At 36.7% G+C, this 27,016-nt stretch overlaps 2 protein-coding genes across 6 annotated transcripts in view; one reads left to right on the top strand and one right to left on the bottom strand.

Annotated features, from left to right (window-relative positions):
* The window catches only part of LOC145999644 (uncharacterized), a 58,988-nt gene extending 57,601 nt beyond the window's left edge, over nucleotides 1-1,387 (bottom strand). Inside the window, exon 1 of one of the 2 annotated variants that reach the window (XM_083136754.1) lies at nucleotides 1,193-1,387. Coding sequence is in view for 1 of the 2 variants with exons in the window: in XM_083136753.1 (XP_082992879.1) it covers nucleotides 1,089-1,126 (38 nt within the window). In the remaining variant the exon portion in view is untranslated. Of the gene's footprint in view, nucleotides 1-1,088; nucleotides 1,128-1,192 lie in introns of those variants that run through there. The other variant, XM_083136753.1, reaches the window with a different exon arrangement.
* Nucleotides 1,157-13,488, top strand: LOC145999645 (uncharacterized). Of its 4 annotated transcripts, none has more exons than XM_083136757.1 (3): nucleotides 1,157-1,324; nucleotides 8,714-8,852; nucleotides 13,136-13,488. In XM_083136757.1, exons 1-3 carry the CDS (start codon nucleotides 1,304-1,306, stop codon nucleotides 13,195-13,197), a joined length of 222 nt encoding a protein of 73 aa, XP_082992883.1. In that variant the 5' UTR covers nucleotides 1,157-1,303; the 3' UTR covers nucleotides 13,198-13,488. The 4 variants fall into 4 exon arrangements, with proteins under 4 accessions (XP_082992883.1, XP_082992884.1, XP_082992885.1 ...); XM_083136758.1 differs by lacking the exon at nucleotides 1,157-1,324 and adding an exon at nucleotides 1,454-1,564; XM_083136759.1 differs by lacking the exon at nucleotides 1,157-1,324 and adding an exon at nucleotides 1,462-1,587.
* Nucleotides 13,489-27,016: the final 13,528 nt, after the last annotated feature.

Raw genomic sequence — 27,016 nt, 5'->3', positions numbered from 1 at the left:
CAGTCAAATGTTGTTTTGTTGAAACTTTGACACGTTTTTAGTAAAATGTTTCTACAAAATATGTAGTTACGTTACGTTAGGCTGAAGATTTTCAATCAATTTTATTTTGCTAATATTTCCTCTTGATATACAATCAATTCAGTCTCTATTTCATTAATAATGAACATATACACATTAATCATACATATTCTATGTTTTCCCTTGAAGCATAAATGGCAATGCATTAGCAAAAATCAATATTAAAAAAAAATACAATTTACACTTAATCTTAACATTTTATGAAAGGTAAAATTAAGGCGATTAGAAAAATTGAAATAAACAATTGCATTTACAGAAAGAATTTTCAGTTGATCGTTTTAGAATTCATGTGTACATCAATTCATCATGCTCATCCTACAATAATGGTTCAGCATTAATAGTGGTTGTTATTATTCTTCCTTGAATGGGGACTTTTTTCGGTCATAGAAACAGTACTTAATACATTGAACAAACAGATGGTTGCACGTGTTAAGACATTATTACTGGCTTAAATCAAACGAATTTGCAGGGTAAAACTATTAACTTTAATTTTGTTTACTAGTAGTGGAATTTACAGATCTGACAAATGTCAGTATTTTGTGAACTTATCACCAATCCAACAACGTAGTCTATAATTTTCATCAATCAATTATTACACATGCCGTATTTTATAAATAAATTGTACTTTCTCACACTACAAGACAGAATGATGAGAATGACAAATCTAAAAAAAATGTAATTAGTAACTCTCGCTTAAAAAAAAAACTGCCCCAAAATGTACACATCAAATATGTTGTTACTACTGCTCGATTTAGATTTCCACTTTCGTTTATTAAACACACTAATCTCAGACGTAGGCACTTCATACAGGAGACAATTTTGACCTACTTTGATAGATTTGGTCAATCCACATAACAGACGTAAATGCGAGTTACAGCGATTAAAAAAGATTCTCTGGTTCATTCTGAATGAAGAAATATATTATTATTTTGATTTAGAATTCACCGGTGTTATGTCCACAAGTTTTCTCTTACAAACCATCAACAACCGTGGAAGCATTCCAACATTACCATTCGCACGATGAGAAACACTCAGACCACACCGCCATCCATGCGTCAGATTTATCATTACAAAATACGCTCGAGATAGAAGAAAACATTTTCCTCCAACTTACCCATGGGTACGCTCCTACAAAATATGACCGCTACTGCAGTGAATAGGTTGAAAGTGTGCACAAATCTCACAATAATTAATATATTTTACTGTCTTCACCGGAAAGCGAGACATGCGGCACACTCACATCCAGGTTACTGATTTTTACGTCAAATTAAATTCTACGTTCATACACCAGTTTTATGCTATATAGAAAATATTTATGCTATGATAAAGAAAATTTAAAGGTTCTCCATATTTTAGTAAATAATTTCAATACAATTAAATATTTTTATATCGTCTTTAATTAATCGATGCACGATTCAATTGTGCAGTGAAGAACTTTCTCGATTACGCGATAACTGCATAATTAAATACTGGCGTCAATATGGTGGTACGTAGTGGATTGGATAAAATGTACGAAATATCGTCATTAGTTAGAAGATCGTGCAAATCTCAATATTTGCACCTTCCCCAGTTTGTAAACCTGTTATGTTCGAATAACATACGAAATCATTGTACATCTGCGAATTGTGTTATGCAAAGATTTGTACTCTTGCCCGGCACATCAATGCCTCCAATGTGGCGACAAATCGACAAACCTGACCTTGAAAGTGCAAGGATCTTTTGTACAGTGGGTGGTGGAAGTTTGCACGTAGTTTCTCCAAGAAAGTTACAGGAATTTGACATTATATATCAGCGTAGTTTATCAAATGCGACAGTATTGTCAAGTGAAGAAATAAAGAGACAAATAGATGACATATCGGAAAAGTTCCGTGAAGCAATGGATTTAATCAATGATGCTGTAATTGTCTTATTTTCTTTAAGCTATAGTATAAGACTACTGTTAAGTTACGGGAGTTACGTGTATATTGTTTGTTATGTTTATATGATATAGAGGGGTGCTACAAGAAAACTATCTATCATTGTTCTCCCATTTGCAACGAATAACTCTTATTTTAAAATTATGAATAAGTCAGCCCCTCTCACTACACACACACACAGATAATTCTTAACTGAGGTGTTTAACTTTTTGATGTCAGCTACAGAACAAGGGAATGTTCCATGCTCCTCCTTGTCAGCATTGTAGGAAGTAAAGAATATTGCCAAGTTAATTTACCTTTACACTTTTTTTCTCTACATGGAATCTGGACAAAGGCAGTGCCCCTGAGCCCTCCTCCATGTACCCTTCTCTTATTGTTTATTTGCTCTCAAAAATATTTTCTGTGTTGAACTTCACTAACTATTATTGTGTTTTTCGGTACTATTATCGTATGAGGGAAACACCTACGAATCATATATTTCGGACTTCTTTACATTGCTAACGTGTTATTTTCGAATGTGGAACATTTCCTAAAGTGAAATAATGCATATCAATGTCTATTTCTTAGATTTACGAGTACTTACTGTTACTTGTTGTTTCGAATCTGTAACACATTATGGCCGTGATAACGTACTGGTTTAGGGGGCGTTCTGAGAGGGTGTTGTTGATTTATGCAGTGTTGCAACCTCGTTCACTGGAAAATATCTACTTTCGTGCCTGGATTTGAAATTATGCTAATACGTGGCAAACCATTGACGTTAGCCCCACAAACCATTGACGTTAGCCCCAAAAACTATTCACGTTAGCCCCAAAAACCATTCACGTTAGCCCCAAAAACCATTTTCGGTTAGGTTAAGTTAGGTTACGCAAGCATAGTTAAAAAAAATTAAAAAAATTAAAAATACTAGACACGTCATATTCTAGTGAAAACACGGCGAGGCTGAAACACTGGCTACGGGGTTGCATCATCTTAACACACGGAACATTGCACTCTCGTGCAGAAAGCAAATGGCGGGAGCAGAAACAGCGTGTCGGACAGAGACGCATTCACATTAAAATGGATCAAATCTACATTCAGGAATTTCCACAACGCTAAAGAAAATGATTTCCGGAAGTACTTTCTCCTGTAAATTTGAAGGAATCCGTTTCCCTCATACGATAATGTTACTGTGTTTTTCTATGCTCAGGACACCAAATCAGTTTATGGTTTCCCGGTGAAATTTGAACAAAAAACAACAACATGAAAATGCCGTGCATTTTGTAAATCCAAATTGTCTTAGTTGAGGAAAGAGAAATTATTTATCTTTTGAGGGGATTAATTACGCTAAAACAAACAAAAAAAAGCTGTTTTAAAAGTGGTTAATCTATTTCGACAGTAGAGAATGGAATGTCATTAAAATGTATTAAGAATTATAAAATATTGCAGAGTATACAATTCAAGTCACATTACAAGTTTTTCATGGGTCTTTACAATATCAATTTTTAAAATGTTCAGAGATTTAAACCATACTTGAAGTGGGAAGGGACATAAGGGATGTTATCCACCTAGCTAGGAATATATTTTGGCCAAAAGTGTATCCATACATACAACTACAGGCAAAATTACTTACAATTAACCTTTACATTCTTGATATTAGAAACGGGGGAAATGCCATGAATAGAATTAAAGTTTAATACCTGGTAAGAATTGACAATATAGAGAAAGTCTCCAATGTTGTTAATTTTCGGTATACTTACTAATTTTGGCCTCCTAATAATGAATCTGTTGTAAAAAACCAGGGGCCACGTCTGGAAATTGTACATTTTGATGAAACATTGTTCGTTAGCCCCAAAAACCATCCACGGGTAGCCCCACAAACCATTGACGTGAACGAGTTTACAATACCGGACCACTCTCCAAATTCTTTTAAATTTCTCCTACTCACTAATTGTGAGCTCCTAATCACGAATCTGCATGTAATAATTGGCGGTAGAGTATGGAAATCTAGAAAAAAACGAAATAAACTATGTTTTCTTAACGTAATGTAACACTACCATACGAACAGCAGCTCCACGGAACATGCCTTCCTCCCCGAATGGGTGTCACTTATCGCACAACACTTTAGCAACATTGTGTTCTGACATCATGGGAGAGAGCTTTTTCATGTTAGGCAAGACAAGATAACGCGTCTCTTAGCGAAAATATTAATTGTTCTTTGTATTTATGCTAATGGAACCTAACCTAACCTCGTTGGGATTCCTCGTCTGACGTCAATATTCAAGGTAGCCAGATTGTTGTTCGTAAAGGAAGACCATTAATGAATTGCGAAAGAAAGATGGTTCCGAATTGCTGTGTGTTATGGACAATCACCGTGGTAAATCGCAAGGTTATTTTACAAGTTCTACATGTAAATGTACAATTTTAACAAGTGACCGCCAAATATGAACTCCAGATACGTCATCAGAACACCGAAATTAGTAAGTAGGCGAAATTTTATAGAAATTGGAGAGTGGTCGGGTATTGTAAACACATGCCCATTGACGTTAACCCCAAAAACCATCCACGGGTAGCCCCACAAACCATTGACGTTAGCCCCACAAACCATTGACGTTAGCCCCACAAACCAAGGTTAGGTTAGGTTCCATTAGCACTCATTTCACACCTAAATTCATCGAAAAAATAGGGTTCGTACTAGAATTTAACCTCATAAATCATTTTCTTGTATAACAACGGCGTGGTTGGAAACAATGACAGGAGATTACATTTTCGTTCTTAAAACTACGCATATACATCTATATATATAAAAAAAATTCAATCGGCTTTTTTTCAAATTTTCAGACGTGACTTCCGGGTTTTTACAACAGATTCGTGATTAGGAGGCCAAAATTAGTTAGTATACTGAAAATTAACAAAATTGGAGACTTTATCTATATTGTCAATTCGCACCCCTTCCCTAACATAGGTCTGCTGTTATTTTCCTCTTTTTGATGTGGTTTTCATTTGTTACTATTACTCCCATATATTTGAATTAAGGATCTGATGGAAATAGGGTATTGTGGTACTAGTTCCGTATAGTGGAGACACCTAGAAATAATTTATTTCGCACTTTTTTTACATTGCTAACGTACAATTCTGCATTGCGGAACATTTCTTTTGGTGTAATAATGAATTGGTAACTGAAATAACGAGTCGTTGTTTAAGTTAGTGGAAAGGGGGGGGGGGATAGAAAGTTTAAACAGATTGTTGCATCAAAGTCTTGAGACTTATTTACCTCCACCCAGCTTTTCTTCATTATATGAATTTAGCGTGTTTCATTTATTTATTAATTATCCTGCACACAACAGCATTGCATCTGCCCTTTTACAGTGCACAGTAAATTTGTTACATTTGAAGATTTATATAAAAAATAATGGTTATTTACACATTTTCAAATATAAAAATACATATAAACATTTTAGGTGTAGGGATGTGATGATGACCTCATCTCCCAGTGACTTGTTCACTGCAGTTAGTCAACCAACAGAGTGAAATGGTCAACATTTTGCTGTGTTGGGATTTACAGAGCTGTCCTGTCATGGCTCTATGAGCGTCCCACAATCGTCAGAAGTGGGGTATGGTTGGTGGACTACAATGTGATCCTCCCAGCTAGATCCAAGGGATCCGCTGACCAACGACAGGTGTGGTCCTCCATTCATATTGGGGGTTAGGCGTAGAGCTGACAATTCTGCACTGTACAAAGACATGTCAAGAGACAGCAATATGAGGCCAAGGTAAAATAGTCCCCCATTCGGATCTCCGTGTGGGGACTACTTTGAGATGTCCCTGGACTAAGGATAAGATCTACATTAGAAATAAGGATATTAAATTAGACACCTGGAATGTTCTGAGCCTGTACCGGCCTGGGGCATGTCAGTGTACAGTTAACGAGATAGTTAAGTGCCTAAAGGAAATCTGTAGGGATGGAAAAGAGTATATAGATCTTGCTCAAGATAGGGACAGATGGAAGGCCTGTATTGCTGCAGCTATGAACCTTCGGGTTTAAGAAGGCTAGAGAGAGAGAGAGTTAGTTAGTTCATATAAACATTACACATATCATCCTTGTTCATTACCATAGAACAAAAGTTGATGAATGTAATTTTACAGTTGGATTAAGTGAATTTCAGTGTCATGTTGCCATGGCTTTTTCAGAGTCATGAGAAAAGAAATGGAAATATTACTTACTTTTACTTACTTATCCAAGGCTAAATTATAAATCAAAGGTGATAGAGCATTTCCTTGTTTAAACACATGAAGTGTAAACTTACTTAGTTAAACTTAGTTACCTTCATATGTTTTACCTTTTGTTTTGTTAAGGCATAATCATATCGTTATGATTTCTAGATGTCCTATTTTTACAGGATTGTCCTGTGAACATTAAATCAAGCTCTTTTTGTACTTTCATGTGTTGGTATTAAATTACTATTATGTTTTTTAAATTTAATTTGTTCTGCCTCTTATGTTATTCATTAAAGAACAGAAGTGTACTGTCAGTGAAGACTATACAATAAAGAAATAGTGGTAATGAAAGTGTAAAGCATTCAGCAATATCAGATCGACAAGAATTTACAATACCAGATCCTTCTGTAATTTCTATGCTACTGCTTATACTCATGAATTAATTAGTCGCGATGATTTATCTGAGGTAACATGTTGGGGTGAGGTGTAGAAATTGTTCATTAACGTGTAGAAGTTGTAAAATAAGCTTTTCTATTCCCGATTCTCCGTATACAAGTATGGGAACCATATTTGTTGATATGAACAATTGATGTGTTGCCACACTGTTGATTTCGTACTTGGAAAGCATGGATCGTGTAAGAATGGCGGAAGGGAATGTGGACTGATTTGATTACAGTTAAGTTTGGCAACAATGCATCAATCGTAAAATTGCATAATACGAAAATGGCTTCTTCGATGAAGAACGTTTGCCGTTAAAGTGCTACGAAAATAAGATTTTTTTATCGGTTCGTTATCACAATTAGCGCAAAACCATTCACGGATAGCCCCAGTGACTATTCTCTGTAAGGTTAGGTTAGGTTTAGCAAACATGGTTAAAATTTGGGGTCGTGAAACCATGCACGGGTAGCCCCACAAACCATTGACGGATAGCCCCATGAACCATTCATGGTAAGGTTAGGTTAGGCAAGCATAGTTAAAATTTGGGGTCGTAGTAATGTCATGAATATATATTTTATTCCTTAAGTATTCGAAACGCAAAATCTTGCGATAAGTAATGAGCAATCGTGCATTGTCGATTGCGATCAGGGACCCCCCTTATTTTGCAATTTCTACACGTGGCCCCCAAATTTTAACTTCAAATTCGTGATTAGGAGGCCTCAATTAGTGAGTAAGCGAAATATTACAAAAATCGGAGAGGGGGCCAGTATTGTAAATTTGCTCCTATCAGATCACAAAAACAGGAAAAAAGTTGTGCAAAAGAAGTTTCACAACAAAGGCATTTTCTCCATGCCCACATCACCTTTATTATACACTATCTACCAAAAAGTAATTGGCCACCTATGATGGTGGTTAATTTAGTATCTAATTTGAATCATTTAGTATCATTTAGTGGGACCACTGGTGGTTGTTCGTGGCACAATGAACTCTCAGGCATACTGTACAATACTAGACAATGAAACGCTCCCAACCTTGTGGCATCTTTACGGAATGGACCCCCTGTTACTAACAGGATGACAATGTTAGGTGGCATGTTTTGGAGGCTACTATGCAGTGGTATACCGACAACAATGTTCACCGATTGGTCTGGCTTGTACAGAGTCCTGATCTTAATCTCAAACCTTATGGAGGCATTGGACTGGCGGGTGAGGTCTCGGTAGATGCAGCCAAATTCCATTGTCCAACTGAGTGAGATCTTGCAAGAGGAATGGCGACACATTCCAATGGACGTCCTCCACAAACTAGTCGAGAGCATGCCTGACAGAGTGGCTGCTGTTATAGCAGCAAGAGGTGTCTCCACGAGGTTCTAACAGGATTCGCTCCACCAGACAACCATTTTGTACACGTGCCCAATTACCTTTTTGGTAGATAGTGTATATCAATTGCCAAATATAAATTGGAATTAGAAATTGAAAATTTTGTAGCAATGGAATTGAAACTGTGTTCAGTTATTGCTTTCAGAATTAGTATAGCTCACACCTGCTGGTAGTAACTTCCTTCAAATGAGAAGCATACGAGTTCTCCAAAGTTTGGACACAGATCTGATCTAATATATCTGATTAATAGAGAATATCTGGGTACCCTTGCCACACTGTACCCTGTCGACGAAGCAAAATATTTTGCATGATTTATGAAGATTTTTGTAGTTTATGAACATTTTCAGCGTGCGGAAATGTTTTATTGTGAAGTAAAGTATGTCTGTTGCCTTAGCATGTTAAATTACCATGAAGCAGAACAGCCCAAAGGTTTCACGCAACTGAATATAGCACCCAACATGACATTCCACAACAGCAGCTATATATAATTTTACCGTCGTTATGCTAGGATTGTTATGTTTGGGACTGATAGTTACTTTCGATGTGTTCTTTCGCTATTTTAGTGTGCATACAAGACATTATATATTAAACCATTCCAGAGATTTCAAAGAATTCACTGTTAATAACTTTTTAAAAGTAAATTATGGTTGGTCAAGTTTGGTGAACCTTAATTATAGTTGTGTCTAAATAGTTTATTGTTGTGTTTTTCAGAGAGGTTCCATGGGCACTGTGTATTTTAGTGAAGACATGACAGATGCCGAATCAATGATAAATGAAGTATTGGCAGATTACAAGTCACTACTATCAAGCTTAACAGAAAGTCAGCGAAAGGACGTTATTCGGACAATAGGTGGGTCAATTTCTACAATAATTATATGTTATCTTCCTGTGGTCACTTATTTTTATGAATTATCTGTGACATGGCAAACTATAAAAACCTATCAAATTCATCATTCTGACATATGCATACCCAAGCTACACTTGTGATTATCAGAGATAGTTTTTCACTTATATCATAAAATTTACTACTTAATACCATACATTTTGAGTTAATTCTATATTGAATATTAGTTAATTTGGGTAAATTTGGTGATAGAAGTGAACAACCATATCTGATGGTCACAAGAGCAACATGGCCATGCCCATATTCCTGTATATAATTTGCATTAGCTGCTCATCTCATAATGAGCCACGGTAGCTCAGTCATTACGGCATCTGACTACCATGCAAGAGACCCAGGTGCAATCCCCGGCGAGGGAGAACTGGAATATTTTTCACATGTTCAAGTGGCTCTGATGCCCACCCAGCATTGTATAAAGTGGGTACCTGGAGGGAACTCTGGGGGTTAAAGGCAGCCAGGGGCATGGTGCTGATCACATCACCCCCACCTTCAGCGGTAGTAAAAATAGCATGGGGCCCTAACTAGACACCCCCCTATATTCCTTCATGGTGTGGTGCAAAGCATAGGGGAGCAATTTACTTTTTTACTTATAACCAGTGGAGACACATAGTGGTTCTGATCACACTTTAAACTGTAGTTCCAGTCCCAATTAGCCTATCTATGCCTAAAGTAAAATGAAAACAAAACTAAATTGTTTTAAATTTGTGCTATTTATAGAAATATTATGCTGTTAAAATAATTTGACTCGCAGATTACAGTTCTTTTTCTCATTCTTATAATAATTATACACAGAAGTTTAGTTGTGCATTTTACAACAGTATTGTCCTTTCTGTGCCCATTGAAAAAGTTTTAATTGCATTTTCTTTGATACAATTGACCGTATGCCTTCTTTAGGGCGTTGTATACATTGTGATGTTCATTTATTTGTAATGTTTTTGTATATTTGTAAACTGCAAAAGTACATGTCGTGCCCATACAAATTCATAACATAGTAGCAGGGGCGCCAACTTGTCAAAATTATTGGGGGTGGGCCTCTGATCACTGCAGTAAATTAATGAATGACTCACTCCCTCCCTTTTTTAAGTTTTGGCCTCAGTGTTCGGAATCTTGTAAAAGCCCATGAATTCCTCAAAAATGTTAAAATTTTCATTTACAGTTCGAATGCAAAATGTAAATTGTTCACGTATGGATATGTCACAAGTTTCGACAACCATAATAGCAAAATATTCCCGACTTTTAATATCTATCTGTTACCACGGAGCGTAAAACAGATGTCCATAATATATCAATGATCTCGTTCTGAATATCATGTGAGAGCCATTTGTAGCCCGAACGTCCCATCCACTCTCCTTGTTCATGAACTTCTTTTGAAACTCTTTTTAGTAAAAATGGTAACAATACTCATAATTATATACTTAGTATATAGTAATAAGTAATAAGTCATGTGTTTTGCTGTCTCTGGTCATAGCCCCCCCCCCAAAGTTGATGGTTTAGCGGTCTCAGCCCCCCCCCCCCAAGTTGTAGGTCTAGAATATTTCAAATGTGTATTTAAAGTTAAGTTCATGTGGCACAATTCAGAGTAAACTTTACAAGAGAAGCAAAATAATGCATTAGATCCTCTTCCAAGCCCCATGGAGTCTGCGCCTATGCATAGTAGGTTTAAATGTTTTAAATTTGTTTCATGTTGCTTTGACCCCAATAACAATTTTTATAGTGCCTATTTTGCATAATCTTTCCTAAAAATACCTTACTTTCAGTTTTTTGCATTCCTATTTTGTTTTGTTATTTTGGCTCTGTGCTGTAGAAGGTAATCTCTCTTTTTTGTGCATGTCCCCCTTCACCAATTTCATGTGACCACAATCTATCATCATTGCAACAGTAAGTGTGCAACTAAGAAAATAAAGTGCTTTTTCAAGTGCCTATTTTCATCAATTTTTGTGCCTATTTGTCTTCCTATTTTACAAAGTTTTTATTGTCTATAAATTTGCACCTTATTAACTTCATCTCCTGTTCTGCTACTTCATATGAATGTACTACATGTATGCAAGTACATGCTGTGGCTACATAACGGATATTTATTGTATCTTTCTTACATTGTGCCATGTACATATTTTACACAGAGCAATCATTTTTTAAGTGTTGCCTAAGTAAGAGGCTGCTGATGTGTCTCCAAAACATTTAATGTTGTGTACAATTTTGCATTATTTTCTCTTGAGATAGAATGTATTTATTTACATGTACATGCAATTAAAATCAGTTTGCTTTACATGTGCCATCCATTTTTGTGTTTCCTGTGAAATATTATGCTTCATAAAAGTTCTTATGTTAGTAGGTTAGGTAAATACAAAGAACGTAGTACCCATTTTTCCTGCAAAGCGGTTTTTCGTAGTTCTATTGGAACTTGTTACACTGTTGCTTGGCGTGCTTCTATTCTTTTCAGTTCTTTGACTGCCGCTATATCTCTCACGCCACAATTTGAGCTCTGGGGAGAAAGTATTCGCGTTGACAGCGGAGGCAGTGTGTGCTTGTTTGATATCAATGTTTAGCTTGATTTTAGTGTCTATGAGTGTGTGGGCTGTGTGTTTGACATATACCTTTTGGATTTTATGGCTTGTGTATTTGATATGCTCAGCAAGTCCCAGTGGTAGATTGGGCTTTTTTATGCCAGTTTGGTGTTGCTGGATTCTTTCATTGATAGATCTGATAAACCTGTCAATGTAATGTGCCTTGCACTAGCACTCTGCATCATACACCCCTGGGTTGTCAAGGGGAGAGAGGAAGTACCGTTTGTGTTTGTTCAGTTTGTAAGCTATTTTGTCATTAGGTTTGTTTGCTACTTTGATTGTTTGTTCAGTTTGTAAGCTATTTTGACATTAGGTTTGTTTGCTACTTTGATTGTTTGTTAAGTTTGTAAGTTATTTTGACTTTAGATTTGTTTGCTACTTTGATTGTTTGTTCAGTTTGTAAGCTCTTTTGTCATTAGGTTTGTTTGCTACTTTGATTGTTCGTTCAGTTTGTAATTTATTTTGTTATTAGGTTTGTTTGCTAGTTTGATTGTTTGTTCAGTTTGTAAGCTATTTTGACATTAGGTTTGTTTGCTACTTCGATTATTTGTTCAGTTTGTAAACTATTTTGGCATTAGGTTTGTTTGCTACTTTGATTGTTTGTTCAGAATTTATGCCAGTTTGACATTAGGTTTGTTTGCTACTTTGATGTCGTAGGGGAGAAGGGCTTTGAATAGGTGGTTGGATGTAGTGGGATGGTAGGGGAAGGGCAAGGCAAATCACTTTTACTTGCTGTTGGGAGTTGGTTGTGGCTGGGTAAGGTACCTGAACTGTATTTCTGCTTTACCCACCAAGAGGATTCTGTGTAACCACGTTTTAGAGCTATTTCTGTGATGGGGGCTCTCTCTTCTCTGGAACAGTAGGAGAAGGCTCTTCAATAGAAGTGCAGCCATACAATAGCCTTTTGCTTGGGTGAATTGTATGGAAAGTACATGTATATTCTGCACTGTTCTATATTAATAGAAGTAAAAAAAAACAGTTTTGAAGAAAAAGTGAGTACTAAGGTTCTCTGTATTTATTTACTAGTGCATCTCTCATTTGCCCAAATATGAATAGTTAGGTAAGTTCAGTTTGCTCATTTTCTTCTTCTGTTTTACATGCATACAACATTTTCTAATAAAGAGGAATATCTTAAATGAGTAGGTTAGGCAGCTTTAGTTTGATTCCTTTAGTATTTTCACAATCCCTTTTCATTATTTACATATAAACCCCAAAACACAATTCTATCAGAAAAGAAATTACAATTGACTACTTGAGCAACCCACTTTAATGAAATTCCTCTAACGTCATCACATTGTAATCAAAGGGTCTCGGGATCGATTCCCGGTGGAGGCACATTGTACAGTGGTTTGGATCCCACTTTAAACAAACTGTAGGTCCAGTCCCGATTAGCCTATCTGTGCATACAGTGGACTTAAAACAACAAATCACAAACAATAATGAAATTTCTAGGCAATTACTGCTTCCCCTAACTTCAAATATTGCATCACAGTCATTTTGAACCAAAGATAATAAAATTAAGATTTGTACTATTTCTTTCAACTAATTTTCCCATGAACAGAAATTTTCTCAAATTTTCGAGTTTCCAAACCAGATAAAACTTACAGAAAATTTTGGTATTTTCGCACCTAGGTTTATGCAACAAAATTAATGTAATTTTACTTTCAGGTTTGAAAATGGAGGAATTGAAAGCGCAAATTCAGATGGTAAAAGACTCGATAAAAGAATGACAGCTAGCACCAATGACCAAAGCAGATCCAGACGGGACATCTCTTAAATAATATTCAGAACATCACTCAATGGCCGATGCCCTGAGCAAGTATACCCATCAGAGATGGCAACTTTTTTTTTCTCTTGAATCAAAGGGCAGGAAAAACAGAATACATGTGAAGTAGATACCCTGGGTCATGTCATAAGGATTATTTTAATATCATTTATCACAATTTTCAAATAGCTCTATATTGCAAGAAAAAATGCTTCAGTCAGCCATAAAGATGTATATAATGTATAAATGTAAAGTGAATTTTGTGAGGTTACGTAATTTTGTAAATATACCACATAATTTATTAAATATTATAGGTAAATGCAGTAATACAATTTCATCCTCTTGTGATTAAATATTTGTCTTTTGTAAATAGAAATGACAAAGTTCATAAATTACACTTAATAAAAATAAAAAATAAGTTAAAATTATTTGACCATTTGATTTTTGCACAGTTAAGATCCTCAGAAATACAGTAACATATATGTGGGAAAACATGTAGTATATACAAGGCTCAAATGAAAACCTTGAAAGTCCAATAAAAATTATATGACCAACTGCATGCACGTAAAATTTACATTGGTATCAACTGTTATTTACAAAATGACCACACAGGTGGAACACTGATCAAGTGAGCTTCACAACAGCATTTTCATTATTTTTAGAGAATCCGGGGTAGCTCAGTCGTTAGGGTGTCTGACTACCATGTGAGACACCCGGGTGTGATCCCCGGTGGGAGAGATCCGGTTTTTTTTCCACCTGTTCAAGCAGATCCAGCACCCACCCAACATCGTATAAAGTGGGTACCTGGAGGAAACTGGGGGGTAAAGGCAACCAGGGTCGTGGTGCTCATCACATCACCCCCACCTTCAGCCGAGATGAAAGTGTGGGGCCCTAACTCCACACACCCTATATGCCTTCATGGCGTGAAGCAAAGCACAGGAAAGCACTTTACTTACTTTTACCTCCTTTACGTACTTGCGCCAGTGAAGAGCAGTGGTTCCTTACTCTCTGGAAGCCTAAAACTCACACATTCTATGGCAAATGCAAATTCAATATCTCTATGCATGATTACCACGCCAGAAAGTTTACGAATGGAGGGAGAAGTATGACAATGGCTTCAGTTCATAGGCAGATGGGTGGAAAGATGTTCGCAATGGGTCGTAAGCAGAGAGCTGCACATCGGCCAAATTTGCTTACCAAGCCAAGCGTCAAGTCAACTTTGCAGCAGGTTTTCGCATATGTAGATCCAAACGTGCACGCAGAAGATAGTTCCACTGAGACTGATTCTATTCCGACACAACTGCATACTTGCAAGACAGTTATTTTATTTGTAAAATGCAGACAAAATAATACATCCATTAGCAGGTATGTACTTGATCGGTTGCAATCACTGTGCGATCCGCAGATTCGCCAAATGGAGTTTGTATTGCCCTGAAGAATCACTGAAGATCAAGAGCGAGTGGAGCAAGACTGAATATGTTGCAAAGCACGTGGAATCCGTGATACTGGTGTTGCACATCCCACTATTTTAACCCTATGTTTATTGTGATTGATTAATAATGGTGCTATACAGCAGTTAGAATGGCTGAATTGAGGTCTCCTGTTCAGCGTGTGGTTTTACCCAAGTGTTATTTTGTGCTTCATCCGAAGGGAAAAGCTCTTCAAATCAAGCAAGTTTTTTTAAATGCATAATCCTCCTTACGACAACATGATCAAATTAAAACAGGCCATGAGGTGATTTGCCGTCAATGTGCGCACAAACTGTATCATGGGTGCTGAATGATTTGCAGTTTAAGTTTAGGAAGAGGACACGATTGTTGTTTGACGACAAAAGAATCTCCGCGGTATTAAAAGATATCGCCATGATAAGAAACATGTTTATTATTTAGACGAGACGTGCTTTAACTCGGAGGGGGCAGGGGGCGTACATTAAATCAAACATTGAAGGACACCACCGTGAAAAACCACCGCCAGGGCTGAAGAAACTGACGAGAACAGAAGAGGGGAAGGGGGATGCTTATTGTTTCACCCACTGACGGCAATGAAGTCTTTGTTGAAGGTGCATATTTACTGTTCCATGTAAAGAAAGGGTGATTATCAGCAAGAAATGGACAGACCAAGATTTGAATCCTGGTTTAGTGAAGTGATTCATAAGTTGAAACCAGAGTAATAGCAGCAGACAATGCACTTGATTGTCACCAATAACAAATCGTGCTTTTTTTGCTGGTATAACTTGAAGTGCATCTTACAGTAACGGATATGTTGCGAACGAAGCAACCAAGTCTTTCACAAATGTACTTGTTTCTAAACCAAAAACAACAATTTGTCATTAAATTCAAGAGGGGCCTATCCTTGTTTACTTTTATCCTTGTTTATTTTTCTTTTTGCATGCTCGAAATATACACACATGCTTTCATGTTTAGAAGTTATTTCGCATTTATATTAAGTAATGACACATTTATTAAATAATCTATGCGCAGAAAGTACTTCTAAAATTTTATGTTCAGGAGAAAAAAAAGAAGCAAAAATACACACCGCTTGACATGCATGCGGGTTTTGAAGTGTTGTGCGGTTGGCAATACTGTGGATTTTCTTAGTGTCTACAATGTAAGCAGCTCGGCAGTTGAGGCAAGACTGGCACGGAAGATTATGAGCTCAGTCCTCGCGCGAATTGATACATAAAACCTGCTGCAAACTTAGCTTCACGCTTGGCTTAGGCCCACCTGGCTGGCGAGTAGGCGAGTAAAACTGTAGACCTGAGTTTTGACCCGTCAAGCATCGAAAGCCCACAGGTAACTGGAAGGCCTTGCAAGACCAAGCTCGCTTATCTTCAGCGAACGCTCATTCCGGTTTTGCTCTTGTCTCCAGTGACTATAGTTTTAAGATTTGTTAATGTTGAAATCGATTGTGATTTCAAATTGATAAACCTGGTGAACATTTTAACTGCTCCTAGACCAGTTTAGAATATAAAAGTTGGCAACGGTGACTACGTGACTCAAGTATCTGGAAACACACTTTCAGCAAGATGGTGCAACTAGCTATACTGCCAGAGTGTCTATGGATGTGCTTAGACTCACATTTCATGGTCATCTCATCAGCACATTTGGCAATATTCCGTGGCCTGCCCGTTCACCAGATTTGGTGACTCCTGACTTTTTCCTTTGGGGTTACCTCAAATCCAAAGTATTCAAGGACAACCCTCCAAGAACCAGGGATAATTTGAAGGAGCGAATTCGGCAAGAGATCCACAACATTCCATTGGAGATGCTACGAAGCGTCATGGGCGGATTTACTCTGAGACTCCGACAATGTGTGCAACAACTAGGATGCCATCTTACTGACACCATATTAAAAAAAATGAACATTTTTCAGGTACACTAGTAATTTTAACTCATGCTCTCTCTATTTTTTGTGAATTTTTTAAATCTTCCTGTTTGACTGCCTCACCCTATATATGTGGATCAGCAATGGATATATACTAAACTGCTGCAAACTGCGATTCTACATACAGAAATGTACCACATAAAAAAAGGAAAACAAATTAAGGTTTTGATTTGACTGTTCCTCGTAGCTTGATATCCTGAATATTTTTTGCTGGTATGATATTAGTATAATATCATTTGGAACTTGTGTCATAGCTTGATAGCAGAGGTGTTCACCATCCGGATGGCAAATCTCATGAGGGCAGACCACACACTCCGAAAGACTTGTGAAGGTGAGGGCTGAGGGTGAAGGCATGCAAGGGTGAAGTCTGATCCCGATCAACTATCTTTTTTACAATTTTAAAATTTCAGTTTATGTTTGTGCATAGGATTCTGTTATGTGTTTTACTAAATGAAATGTAACATTCTTCATGGAGCAGTGTCATCGCTTTGTTGTCAAGGGATCCTGGCTTCAATCACTGGTGAGGGTACATTGTGCAGTGGTTCAGATCCCACTTTAAACTGTAGGCCCAGTCCCAGTCTGAGCTCACTACGTAGAGTGCAAGGTGCCAATCGTGCTTCATCTTCGTCTAGTTTCTCCTCAGTAAGCACACACAGTTTCAGCCTAAATTTGTTCACAACTCTTCAAACACTGTCTCTGTGTGGAACTGGAACATCTGCGAATTCTGATGCAAAATGCCTTCTAACGTCCCTACAAGAATTTGCAATGACATAAGAGTCATACATAAAAATTCATTGTTGTAATTGTACGTATAGCGTGGCATTATTATACTGTAGAAAAGCACCAGTAATACGTAGACTAAAACAAAACAATCTAAAACACTTGTTAAGAACTTAACACTTCACAATCACGTGCAAACTGGACACCAGCTATATGGATACCGAAACACTGATGCATCCAGTGCCAAGGTCAGCGTAAAGCTGTGTGTCTAAGTGCTGGCAGATGTGCTCTCACTGCCTGGCACATTAGTCGCCACTCCACGGGCAACTTGACCATGAAAAGCACTGTACGTAACATTCAGAGCCATACATGTCATAGGAACTGAGAAAATACATTCATTGTAACAAATGCAAACTCCCAGTGTGTGTAGCAGTCACATTCAATATTTTCAGTATTAAGGTGGAAATTGCCCTTTGGTGTCTTGTTTTGCAAAACTGAATAGTTGGAGAATGAGGTTGCAAGTGGCAGTAACTGACCAATTCCAGTGAGCTGCATTTACTGCATAACCACCATATGCTGCATAATCAGTACAGTGACATATCCCATGGTTCACTTGCTATGTTTAATGAATTACTAGTGAGTATAATTTATAGCATTTATAGTTTCTTAAAGCCAGCCTCCATGACAGTGTGCAGTATTGATGCCAGAGGTCCCGGTTTGAATCCTTGTGAGAGTCCCTTCATCAATTTTATCCAATAATCACTCATCCTCATCTTTGCAATTAGCCAAAAGTGGCAGTAAAGCAAATCAATCAATCAATTATAGTTTCTTAAAAACACAAATCAATATAACTAATGTTTTATTAAAAAAATATCTTACTATACTGATCGTAAGCCCAGTTGGCGGCAGATCAATTCTCTCTCTCAACCGTTTTAGAGTACATTTGGCAACATGCTGCCTATCCGACGCTCATGTGTTTCATCCTGCCAGGAACTTTTGGTGCTTTGAGACTAGAAAATACCTGATGTCAGTTGAAGAGAATTCAACTGATCGCTGATTCGTTGTTTCCCAGCCGCCAGTTGGAATTGCAAGCGTATAGCAACTTTTTTTTTTACCCACAATATGTATTTCGACTTTTATTGATTATACTCTATTGTCTATATTAGCCAGTAGAGAATAATCTGGACAATATATATTCTAAGGCTCATATTGGAAATGATAAACATTGTCTAGGTCAGAAGTCATATATTATCTCCCTCATTGCTACAAGCATTTTACATATGTGCAGTATATATTCATATGTAAATTTATAACTTACAAACAGGAAAAACCTACATTCTACAATTTGACACACACATGACCACACTAAAGATTGAAAGAACTGTACAAAAGATATATATTTTTTATACTACATCAAGAAGACGTGTTCAGGAAAATTGACTTGTTCTTCAGTTCTAATACACATGCAATTATATGTCATCAATAATACCCTGGATTATAACCTACTGACAATACATGGTATAATAGATATAATACCTTCTAACTGTATGGACAACAAATATTATTTCATATTAATTGGGACAATAATTGTAGCTATTTGTAATAAAGACCGTATTGTCCATAGGCACCCTTGTTGAAAGGTAGATGCTATATATTTACTAGAAAGCTAAGCTAGGTTTGTTGGAACGAGATATCAAACTTTATGTCTTGTTAAGTTATCTAAATCAAAATGCCTTAGGAGCCTTACTAACCTTATATGATGAAAGCTTTTTGAAGGTTGTAAATGAATTGTAGCTGATGCTTGTAATGCTGTATACACCTGTATGAGGTGGCCTACATTAAATTTTGCAGATTGTGTGTATAGCCACAAAGCAGAAGAGATTAACATTTAACCGTATGTTTCATCATAAATAATAACTATAAAAAAGACTTGCTAGGAAAGCAATTTCTATATATAGACTCTGCCGCATAATGAAGCTAGGAAAGCAATCTATATATAGACTGCCGCAAATTGTAAAATTCAGGAAAACACTAATTACAAAAGCAAAATTTTTTTCAGGAACCGACAAAGCATCAACAATGGATCGTTTTCCCATATAAACTACTAAAAGCACGAGAAACTGGTGTCTATAAAAATAACATGCCCCTCAATACAACAACCGTTAATTTTCAAATATCGTTTATATATAGATACTCCGAAAAAAAGGACCACTTTTAGAGAGTCTATATATAGATCCATTGCAGGTAATGGGTTAAAAAGTAATGTAGTGTAAATGGTTGTTCATTTATTGTCTTAATGTTACAATATACTTGCATGTATGTGCATAAAAATGTGTGGATGTTGTTTACGCAAATATGAATCACGTAAGTCTAACAATCCAACTTTTAACTTAAAATATATATATATATATATAAACATTGTTTAATTTGAGTATCTTGACAATAGCGTATGTATTCTGTCAAAATATTTAAGAAATAAATTACAAAGTTAAAAATCACATAATAATAATTTGTGATATTTTGAAAAAAATTGAGCCTATTTCCTGTAGTTTTTGAAGTTTCAACTGACCTATTGGAAAATGAAACAGAAAGTGTTCTGAGGCTGAATTACCCATACTTAAAAGATAATCACTATATTTGTGGTTAAGTTACAACAATATTAATTCAAAAATCTAGTTAATAAAATATTTCAGTTGAGCCAAAATTATCTGCATTTTATATGCAAGAATTTGAAAAGTAACTAATATACTGACAGTCATATTGAGCATACATGATGACCATGTCGAGAGCTGTATGGTTATGAAATAGTGAATTTCATTTCTGTTTAATTGTAAACAAATGTACACATACCATGGACTGTGTAATGCAAGAAGAGTTATATTTTTTTCAGAATTTCTGGAGCACATTCTTATTTTTTTCAATAACATGTTTAAGAGGGGAGTCTAATAACTTCTTAACAGGTTAATAGTTACAGAATCTGCCAATGTTAATAGAACAATCGAGTGGTTGTATTTTGAACATATGTGACCCACTAGACTGCCCTTGAAAATTTCAAATGGTAAAAGGGGATCGGGTGAGACTGATAGGTCTCTTAAGTTCAAACATTTTTTTTGTTATTTGGTCCATATTTTTCATGGATGCCAAAACACTAATGGTTTCAATGAGTCTGTAATTTGTAACAGGCTAATAATTTCAAAATGTAGAATGTAAAAGTCTTACATGAATTTCAACATGTAGAGTAAATATATTTTTGACAACTCATTCAAATATGGTGGCACATAACAAATTATGCTTCCTACAAAATTTTCTTAATATTAGTAGATACATCCAATAAGAGGTTAAGAGAATGAATTTTCTAAATTCCCCAATTTGACTCACCCCACGAGTTTTCATTTGATGACACACAATATTTGTTCCGATTTTCATTACCCTGTTACTCATTCAAACATTTAAATAGTTTTTGGGCATCTATTAAAAAAACATGGACCAAATCAAAAAACATTTTCTACAAAAGTTGTTTGAAATTAGGAGACCTATCAAACAAGGTGTCCATTTAAAATCTTCGAAGTACACCCAGTAACACCTACTGAGACACAGCATGTGTTCAACATTTAATTCCTTGACTTGTCCCATGCATTTTGGTAAATTTACGTTTGTGCATTCTGCAAGTTATTATCCATTGGTAAATTTATGTTTGTGCATTCTGCAAGTTATTATCCATTCAGAATCTTAGCCTGTTATAAAGTTTCAGACTCACCCCTGTATGTGTGTGTGTGTGGAGGAGGTGAGGGGCAACTGCAGGATGCAAGTTGATGCAGGAAAATCCATTTTTTCAGTGTTCTCCCCCCTCTTCAAACATGGTTTGAATTTTAAAATTGTCATTCTTAACAATGATCATGTACAGTCCTTACTTGTAATTATCAGGTCATATTATCATTAATCACTGTAGAATGTTTACTGGTCCTGTGGCAGTACGGTCTAAGGTGTTAAGCTTTGGGCTCAGGTAACATGATGCATGCTGGTTCGAGTCTCCTCAGGGAAAGTGTAACAACTATTCTCCTGAGATTTCAGCCAGTTTATAGAACTGGTGGCAACCCACCATCATGGGGAGCTACAAATTAGTAGTGTTACCTGGTCATGGAAACCTGCAACAACGACTGGGGTTTGTCGTGCTGACCACATGATCGCCCACCTCTGCTGAGGCATGTGGGAGCGAGGCCAGCAGTCTGTAGGTAGGTACGCCTTGGCCCTCAAGGGCTGTTGCATCATAGGGTTATTACTAGAATGTTTACTGAAATTAAATTATATTAAGCTTAATATTTACATAAGGCATAACTTACACCACATGCCATCATATCACTAAGTAATAAAGTCCAGTTTTTGGCATGTACATATTTTGCTCTCTAGTTTTCACCACATCATGTGGCTTCCTCAGGAGATGGACAAGACTAGTCAAGGTTTATAAACATGGGGAAGGTAAGTTGAGGTTAAAAAAGCTTAAAAAAGATGGAGTAGGAAGGAGTGGCAGGGCACTGTATTGTCTTTTCTCTTTAACCTCAACTTACCTTGCCCATGTTTATAAACCTTGACTGGTCTTGTTCATCTCCTGAGGAAGCCACATGATGTGGTGAAAGCTAGAGAGCAAAATATGTACATGCCAAAAACTGGACTTATTACTTACTTAATATTCACTTGCCAGGAAGGGGTGACCCTCCCATGCTCCCATTCCAGATGCTTGTGCTAATAACAAGACATTAATGGATGTAACAATCAAAATTATAACCTCCAATTCAGTGCCTCAATACAATATATTCAACACTAATTTGAACAAACAAAAGCAGATATCATAACATTTGCAGGCAAAGATTGCATACAGTCTATTTATTTAGTATAGCCAAAGGATACCCATCAAAGTGCATATCAACATGTAGGCAACCTCATACATTGATGTTTTACTCGGAAGGTTAAAACAAAAAAAATATATAAAGATAGAGCCACTAACTTCAGCTTGACATCAGTAATTGTCGGTCTTTTGTCAAGTTTTACTACCCACAAGTGATTGTTAATAGATACAAGGCCCCCACTTCATAGAGAAGCAGCAGTATAAAAAGAGAAGCACAGCCATGTAAAGGATTTGTGTCTGAAGTCTCGTAAAAAGTGTGTCCCAAGAGATGTTCATTTTATATATCTACGTACTACATATAAATACATACATCTACACTAGCACAAGCCACTGGTTACACAAATACCAATGACTTTGTGTTAAGGCAAAGAGGGCTGTGAAGTCTTTTGCATGACAAAGACAGATGCTGAAAAAAAAATCACCAAATAAAAAGATTAAGCTCATGGATATATATGTAAAGTGTAATTTCTAACCCCTGGTTTATAACAGTGTTGATTCACCTTGTGTAAATACAAAGGAACAAGATAGAATCTATCAAATAGAGAAAGTAGTATTTATTTTCAAATACGATGATTATATATTCACACAGTAAGAAAATGGAAAAGGATTTTCAGAAAGTTCTGGATGGTTGTACAGCATAGCAAAAATATTAAGAATAAGAGTTGGTAACTTGTAGTATTTTGGAGATTACTCTTTGAAAGTAACTGAGTTACAATTACTTGCTCAAAACTTACTGTACCTCAGTTACGGTTAGTCTTTCTGAAGTGAACTGTTACAGATCCTGATACTTTAAAAAGTAACTAATTTACTTTATTGTACATATGCTATAACTTGTAATATGAAGTGCAAGAAAGGCTTTTTTTTTTACTGTTGATAATCAAATAATATTTTCATTAAGTTATAATAAACCTTATGTGTTTAAATAAGAAATGTAGAGGCAAGAAAATTAGAAGTAAAGATTTATACTTGAATCAATTTACGTCATGCGAAATATTTGCTTGTAATAGATTCACAGTTCAGTGAAGCATAAAGTTATTCTTTACACTTGAAAGGTACAGAAAAGTAACTATTAGTGTCGTCACTTATTTCAAAACGTAACTAAACTTGTTACTCGAAAGAACTTATTGCTATTTCCAATACTGATCTCTTCAAATATAAATCCTGCTTGGCTATTCATAGAAACTTATATGTGAATCAGGGTTTGAATTTTTGATGCTTAGGTGCCACTACGTAATAAGTAGGTGCCTAAGCTGAAAGCCTAGTCACCAAACTGAGATTCAAAAGAAAGAAAACCAAGTCACATGCTGTTTACATTGTCATGTGTCCTGAAATGTACTGATTAATCACACATGCAAATTGAGTGGTGCTGCAAAACTAAGACCATCATGTTAAACTAGATTAGGTATTTTTTTTTTTGTGGTTATCTTATGAACTTTATTCATACCTATTTTTACTATTAAATTAGAGATGTGACACAAAATAGCCAAACTACAATACAGACCAAGCCAAAGTGATCAGCAACAGAAATATAAATGCAATTCATTGTCCAATTATGTGAAAACAGTATAGGAGCTTTTGGACTGAAATGACAAGTGGCAAGTGACATATGACATGTGAGGTCCATTCAGACTGAAATGACAAACTACAAATGGTAAGTGACACATGCCATGTGAGTTCCACTCAAACAGAAGCGACAAAGTATAAATGGCAAGTGGCGTGTGGTTTTCATGCAGACAGCTGGAAAATAGAAATATATATCTATAAAAGTTTAGTTGTTTGTAAATGCTCTGGCTTAGGTTGCTTTTTTGCTCGGTAGCCAGGGAAGCCAACGGTTGTTTTCCCTCAACGGCTTTCATGTTTGAAAAGTAACAATAGGGCCTTGCCCCGGTTGTTGGGAGTGGGCGAGTTTGTCGGAGGTGTATATATACACACCAGGTTCCGACTTGTTACGTGTTCTCAGTTTCTCAGATATTCAGACAGTTGCCGGCTCTCAGATACTCCGATACAAGGCCCAATGGATTGAGACAGTTTTTTACAGAGTTACACAGAGCCAGATGGATGCATAGAGATAAACAGAGTGAGCGGCGTATGTATAGGGAGGGACCTCTGTATAATAAACTGCGGGGGCAGGTTAGTGCTATGCTAAATAGTGTGCTCATAGCTCAGATAAGATGTACATTACTGAATGAGAGGACGGCGTAGGGACTCTTGCGTGATAAACTGCAAGAGCAGGTTAGCACTGTGCTAAATAGTGCACTCGTAGAGTGAAGTCCTGGAAGTCCTGTTAAGTGCATCTCTCTGTTTTGGGGCAAAAAGCAACCGGGAGCAGTTGTTAATGGATTGTAACATAAAGATGTATATACAGAGTAGGAGAGGTATGCAAAATAAATTCTGTACATAACAGAGATTTAAGTGAGACATCCGTTTCGTTACAACACAAGTGACACATGGCATGTGAGTTCCACTCAGACTGAAATGACAAGCTGCAAATGGCTAGTGGCAAGTGACATGTGGCATGCAAGTTCCACTCAGACTGAAGTGATAAGTGGAAAGTGACACATGCCATGTGAATTCTACTCAGACAGAAGTGACACATGCCATCTGAGTTCCACTCAGACTGAAGTGACAAGTGGCAAGTTACAAATGACAAGTGACACATGCCATGCAAGTTCCTTGCAGACTGAAGTAACAAGTGGCAAGTGACCCATGCCATGTAAGTTCCATACAGACTGAAGTGACATGCCATGAGAGTTCCACTCAGACTGAAGTGACAAGCTACTAATGCCATGTGACAAGTGACACATAGCAAGAGAGGTCCACACCATAGCAACAAGCAACACAGCTCACATGAGTGTAAAAAAGGAGTCACTGCCCTTGCACAACCAACATACCAAGGTGACCTGGTTCATACTACTGAGAAAACAGCCCAGTTCAAGTGACACACAAGCAACACATGACACATGCAGCCTGTTGTGTAATTCCAATATGAGAGGTTGCATTTATTTCTAAAGGTTTGTGTCCAATTGGCAAGAGTCACTTGTTGCTTGTCACTCCAGTCTGGAAGCTTCCTGTGTGTGTCTGCATTATACCGCGTTTGTTACAACCTGTCCCGTGCTTGCTGATCACTGACTTTTCTAGCAGAAACCACGTGGCGTTGCCGCTGCAGACTGCGTGAACTCGATGCTGGTGAAACCCGAAGCAAAGCTGTGAATAAAATACGCGGAAATGCACAAATATACACAATTCCCCTTCATGAATGTTTCAGCTAAGATGACACTAAACACAAACAAATATCACCAGAATAAATTTCATCCTGGATACTTTAAAACGCACACTAATCAGCAGCACGTTTACAAAACAAGCTTCTTCAACAAGACACAAACAAAACACGTGATTTAGACTGCAACGTGGCAGCAGCATCTATGTAAGCACCTCTCTTCTGCCTTCCATTCGCTCCAGCAGACTACTTTTTCCTTGTTTCTCATTGGCACAAAAACTGTCGAGCCATTGCTAGCGCGGGAAATGGGACAGGTTCTAACAAACGCAGTATATGAAGATACAAGTTTCCCATAGCATTTATACCCATAAGAATTGTGTAGTCACTAAAACTAATTGAGATGCAACTTGCAACTGATGATTTACTCAACAGTTGCTGTTGCAGAAACTCTTATGATAGTATATTAAACATTAATATGTTGAGCAAAATGTGAGTAGATGCAGTATTGTTATTATATCTGACCAATGGTTATTTAGTTATTTAGGTAATAGCTGTGTACCAAATAACTGAATATTTCTTCAGTATTTATCAATATGCATTCACTATCACTTTATTAATTAAACTAAGACATGAAATGAGAATGTAAAGTTTGTACTACAGTGATGAAGACCAAGTGCGTAAGGTATCGTGATCTACATTATAGATATTATCCATGCATTTTTCTGGTACTATGCAGAAAAAACTGGGAGAAAAACTGTTGTCTGTCATATGTTCCATGTACACCACTGGCGCAAAAAAAAAAAAAACTGTTTACCTGAATGCGAGAGAAGAGGCGCACTCTTCTCCAGAAATGCTAGACAATGGATAATCTCCATTCTAATAAAGAATCATTGTCACCAACATTCAAAGAATTATTAGAAAAAAATTATTTAGCATCGAGTGAAAAGTGATTGAAATTTCTGAAGGAAAGATACTTTAACTCCTGTTACAGTTGAATCGCAATTTCACTTTTTTCAGTGGGCCAAAAAAGAAACTGAAAATGTGGGAAAATTTTATGACATGTTGCTGTGTTCAAATCGAATATATAATGCTGGAAAATACAAAATCCAGGAACGTATCCACTGTATGATCTGTATGCATTTCTTGTATTCATTAAAAGTGCTTCTGAATATATGGAAATAATCCCACTAATCAGTGAATTCTGATGTTTCTGAAACAATAACAACACAAACTAACAGAATTGGAAAAAGATTGAAACTACACATTAAAGTAGCACACAAAGGTATCAAGGAATCAAGCCTGCAACCTTTTGAATATGAGGTGACAGTGTTCGTGGCTAATCTATCAGGGAGGTCCATGCGGTGTAGGCTCAAAAGGAGATTGAGGTTAGAAGATGATGTAAAGTTGATAGAGGTGTGTCTTAAAAAATATATATATAGTGTGCAAGATTTGAAGACTTAGTACAAGGGACCAAGAGGAAGACATTGAAGAGCATGGAATGATGAAATAAAGAAAATCCGTTGAGGAGGGAGGAAGGGAAAGAAAAAAAGAGCTGATATT

This window comes from Lepisma saccharinum, chromosome 15 (assembly GCF_977018435.1).
Source record: "Lepisma saccharinum chromosome 15, izLepSacc3.1, whole genome shotgun sequence".
Lineage (NCBI taxonomy): Eukaryota > Metazoa > Arthropoda > Insecta > Zygentoma > Lepismatidae > Lepisma > Lepisma saccharinum.
The sequence above is the reverse complement of the archived record's forward strand: the minus strand, read 5'-3'. Positions and strand labels throughout refer to the sequence as shown.